The sequence below is a fragment of the Penaeus japonicus genome, unplaced genomic scaffold (genome assembly GCF_977035675.1).
Source record: "Penaeus japonicus unplaced genomic scaffold, GWHDUDI00000001_assembly GWHDUDI00000026, whole genome shotgun sequence".
NCBI classification, from domain to species: Eukaryota; Metazoa; Arthropoda; class Malacostraca; order Decapoda; family Penaeidae; genus Penaeus; species Penaeus japonicus.
The window spans coordinates 14,424,526-14,429,525 of record NW_028234428.1 but is presented as its reverse complement, the minus strand read 5'-3'; the positions used below and the strand labels follow the sequence as shown (position 1 = coordinate 14,429,525).

At 36.0% G+C, this 5,000-nt stretch overlaps 1 protein-coding gene across 1 annotated transcript in view; it reads left to right on the top strand.

The window, feature by feature from the left end:
* Positions 1-5,000, top strand: part of LOC122250457 (uncharacterized) — a 357,403-nt gene that overhangs the window by 284,168 nt on the left and 68,235 nt on the right. The window contains exon 4 of the mRNA XM_086552008.1: positions 3,760-3,870. Coding sequence (XP_086408134.1) covers positions 3,760-3,870 — 111 coding nt within the window. The remainder of the gene's footprint in view (positions 1-3,759; positions 3,871-5,000) is intronic.

Sequence of the window (5,000 nt, the reverse complement as noted above, 5' to 3'; positions counted from 1 at the left end):
AGGAAGAAGAAGAAGAAGAGGAAGAAGAAGAAGGGGAGGAAGAAGAAGAAGAAGACATTGACACAATATTAGCAGTATGTGCAAATTATGCTCATATAGTAACGGTGTAAAATGTTGGTCCCTCAAATTGCAAAAAAAAATGGAAAAGTAGCAATAGCATTACAATAAAAATTCTGCAAGAAAGAAGCTAAAAATAAAAAAAAAGTATTAGAATGAAATTAGTAAACATTAACAATAATTATGATAGTAGCCATAATGATGATAATAACAAAACTTATAATAATAAGAAAATAATTAATGATGATGATAATGAAAAAACTTTTTGGCAAAAGATAAAACCAAGCTTACTGTGGGACATGAAGATCCAAATGCTGTGATCGGGCTTTCTTACCGTTAAGTAGTCATGTTCGAAAAGGTCATAAGACTTTGCCATCTGCTTGACGTGACATATGCCTCTGAGACTCGATCAACCCCGAAAAGATACAGAAAAGTTAGAAAATTGCAAACTGAATGACTGACGTTAAAAAAGTTGAGCTGTAAGAAAGTGTTCATAATAACAGTAGTTATTGGAACCTTGGAAACAATATAAAAGGTCATAGATTGACTGAGTATGGTATAAGTAGATATCAGAGAATACTGGTTGCAAAAGGCGTGCCTGATTGGTAGTCTAAGAATCATCAGAAGAATAATAGATACCTAAGGATGTAGGAGGTAGCTTGATATCTATTTGTTTTGCCGGCTGTTTATATATAAATGTTGTGGGACAGTATTAAGTTAAAATAGAATTATCATTGATATTGTTATTATCGTGATTAATATTATGATTATTCTATTGTCATTATTATTATCATCTTTAATATCATGTTTATTACCATTATTATTATTATAATTATAATTATTATTATTATTATTATTACTTGATCATCATTGTCATTGATGATATTAATACTGATATTATTATCATCATTATCATTACCATTGTTATTATTATCATCCTCATTTTTTTTATTTATATGATTACCGTCGTCATCATCAATATCATTATCATTATTGTTGTTGTTGATGATGTCATAACGTGGCTCATGTTAAGACCAATCTACAGTAGGGTCGCTCTTGCGTATGTTGGATTGAGTTTCTGCCGTTTTTTTTTTTTTTTTTTTCTTTAGTCCTCAAGTCCATATCATCACACCCGTAGTGGGTTACTTTTTGTCACTTAAGTGCAAAACAGCTTAGCCAGCTTTATATTCTGCACATCGTCTTCACAGTTAGGTCAATTTTCTTTTCCTTCTTTTTTCTCTCTCTCTCTCATGTAGCTTGTGCCTGTAGTAAACCCATTCTCTGACAATGTCCTGATCTAAGTTGGTCCATTAGAGCATTTTTTTTTTCTAGAGTTTTTCATGTTATTTTTGCTTTTGAACGAATAGTTCTCATAGCACTTAGCCACCAGTGGATAGGTTGGAGGAGGATCACTGATCGTGTTTTTTAGTTTTATTTATTCATTATTATTATTTTTTAAGGTCTGGCGGTGTTGAAAGGGACATGTATGTGCTTTATCAATATAACCCCACAAGCTTTTTGCCTTTTCTTTTGCTGCTTAGTTCAGCTAACTCACTGCCTGAAGCGTTTTTGTGTCCGGGTTCCAGTGAAGGATAATAACCCTTACTCTCGTCTTCTCCAGGTCCTTCCTAATACCTGCTGTGTCCAGGAAGTAGGAGTTGGTGACCATGAGAAGTGACTATCTGTCTGAACACTTTATGATATCATTAACCCTGTCCTACCAATCTACCGATCTACCTTCCTGATACCTCGTTTGTTATCTTCAGATTGGGTTTGGTCCTGGGATTAGGTCAGAATCCCAGAAAATGACTACATTTCGTTAATAACGCTAATGAGAATAGATAAATATGTATATAGTATCTCTAATCTCTAATTGTACTTTCTAGTTTGAGGTTGTATCAGCTTCTGCTGTCCAGGGTTTAACAAGCGGGGATGTTAGAGGATTTCTTAGGTATTTCGAAAGTAATAGGGATCCAGCTAACTCGTAGCTGTTATTATGTTTATTGCTATAATGTGTACTGTTGTCGTTCTAGCACACCCTTTCCATATTGACTCAATATTTATTCATATCTCTTTACATATTAATGAGTACTTCAGGATCCGTGCGGAGATGTTAGAGTAATCGATTCGGACCCGATGGTATTTTCTCTGTTGGCTTGTGTTCATTTGAAAGGTCTTGGTATTTTGGGCATCTTCGTTGACAGGTGTTTGTACTTTAGTATCTGAATTATCTGAATTTTTCAAAGGTAGGTAAATATTTTATCCTTTATTTTTCGGTGAATATTGGTGTATTACTTCAGTGGCGTCACAAATTCGTACAGTACGCACAGGCACGCACCTGCGCAGACACACACACACACACACACACACGCATACATACACAGACACACACATACACACATACATATATATAAACCCGTGCGCGCTTTCACAAGCACTCAAGCTTGCATTAGTATTTTTGTCTGCATAGCCGTAATAAATGGGCAAATATATTTCCATAATGACCATGACGTATGATGTTTATGATATACAAATCCATTGCAAGGAATATGCAAAAAAAAAAAAAAAAGTTATTGACGCTGCAGTTCGATAGAGTTTCTTGTGTATTCTAATAAATATTGTAGGTGCTTTGGGGAAAAGGAAATAAAATGTGTGATAGGCAAAATATAACATTATGTAATTCATGATATAAAGTACCTAATACATAGTTTATGATATAAAGAATATATGACATATGATGCATGAAATTACTAATGTGAAAACCACGAAATGCAGGAATGTGAGGTATGTTGGTATGAAATATGAAAAACACAATTCAAGATATAAACGAAATGTAGAAACATGTTTACTGACACACAGAATACTTGAAAATACATAAAGATCTTCATCAATTTTCAACACCACTTCTTTACATTAGAGGTAGACTGGTAATCTATAATAATTTGACTAATAATCTATGATAATTTAATCTACAGACCAGTACTTTAACTAAAATCCCAACCAAGTTTTATGTAATGGGATGCCTTGATATGATTAATGTTTGGGTATTGGTTTCTAATGGGTAGTCTATGATATCTGTTCCTTGATGTAAGATTTTAGTTAGATTGTAGATTCAGATTTAAAATTTAACACTAGTTATGTTTACCTGTTAAGAAGTAAGTAAGAAAAATAAAAATCATTAGAAGTTTTGAAAGATTTAGCAAACCCATTTGTCTTTCTCTCCCTTTTCCTCCTCCCCTACCCCATTCACATCATCCACCCCCCCCCCTACCCCATTTCATTAACATTTCACCATCCTACCTCCCCTCTCCTTTCTTTATCCCCCTGTTCCATAAAGCCCCTCCCCCCCTCCGTCTCCCTACTATCCCACTTCTCTCTCCCTTTTCATCTCCCTTTTCCCCCTCTGAAACACTCCCCTTACCATCCTCAACCACCTTACCCCTCCCCCTCCCCTCCGATCCCACACCACCCTCTCCCCCAAGTCCCAAATTAGTATATCAACCCCCCTTACCCCCCCCCTACATACACCTTCCCCTCCCCCCCTGCACCCCCACCCCTACCCCCCACCCCCCACCCACGATCCCCTCCCTCAACACACACACGAGTTTTCACAAATGACATTAATTATGATAATCCCTCACTAATGAGCGAGGGAAGAACATGGCTCATCATAAAACCGCTCTACCGTTTCCTTTATTACAGTGCCTCCAAACAGCATGGCCATCCTAAGCCAAGCCAAAGTGGAAGTTAGCGGCGTTATAGGACCTTATCCTGTAGGAGGCACTCTGGTCCTCACCTGTCAAGTACGTGGAGGTAAGTGAGATGACGTGTCATGTCAACTAAGGCTTGTGGTTAACATGTCAAGTTTTGGATAAGGTTGGTATGTTTCTTACGTTCTTTCTATGTATTTTTGTTTGTTATTTTTCGTATTTAAGGATTGATATGTTTATTGTCTTTATCGTTTATTTTTTTCATGATGATAACAGTAATGATGGTAATAAGGATAATGAATATAATCAATATAATGCTGGTGATAATGATGTCTCATTGCTAATTTTTGTTTTTATTTTTATAATCATAATTATGATAAACATTATCATCATTATGATGATTGTTGTTATTATGATTATCATTATTACCATTACTATTTTCATTATTTTCATTATCATTATCATCATTAATATGGTTATCAATATTGTTATCATCATCATCATTATTATTATCATTATGGCTACAATCATAAATATTATTAATGTTTACTACATGCATCATTATCATTACTATCATTATCGACATTATGACGATCATTACCAGAATTATTTGTCACTGGAAAGAAGAAGTTCATATTTAAACACATGTCATTACCTACGAGTATTTGAAGTGTTTGGACCTTATTCAATGCTTATGAGATGAGTGTGTTTTTGTTCCACTTGCTCTCAGGCATGGAACGGTCAGCTCACCATTCAGAACTCGTCACGCGAACGCAGGACCCAACTCACGTTAGGACTGTCTTTTAAAGCAGGACGAATGAAAACGCGACGGAGGACCAGCACGCATCATTTAAACACACACACGCACACATCCATAATTAAGCTCATACACATCATCATATACTTGTGCACGTACACATCAGATAAAGACACACATACACAGACGAACACATCCATAATTAAGCATGTACACATCCTCACATACTTCTGCACGTACACATCAGATAAAGACACACATACACAGATGTACACATCCATAATTAAGCACGTACACATCCTCATATACTTGTACACGTACACATCAGATAAAGACACACATACACAGACGCACGCACTCGCGCTCGCGCTCGCACGCACAGACACACATGGATACAAGCACATCCTAACAAAAACACGCAAACTTGTTCTCTCTCACACACATACCAGCATAAGCAGTCACACATAATCGCACAC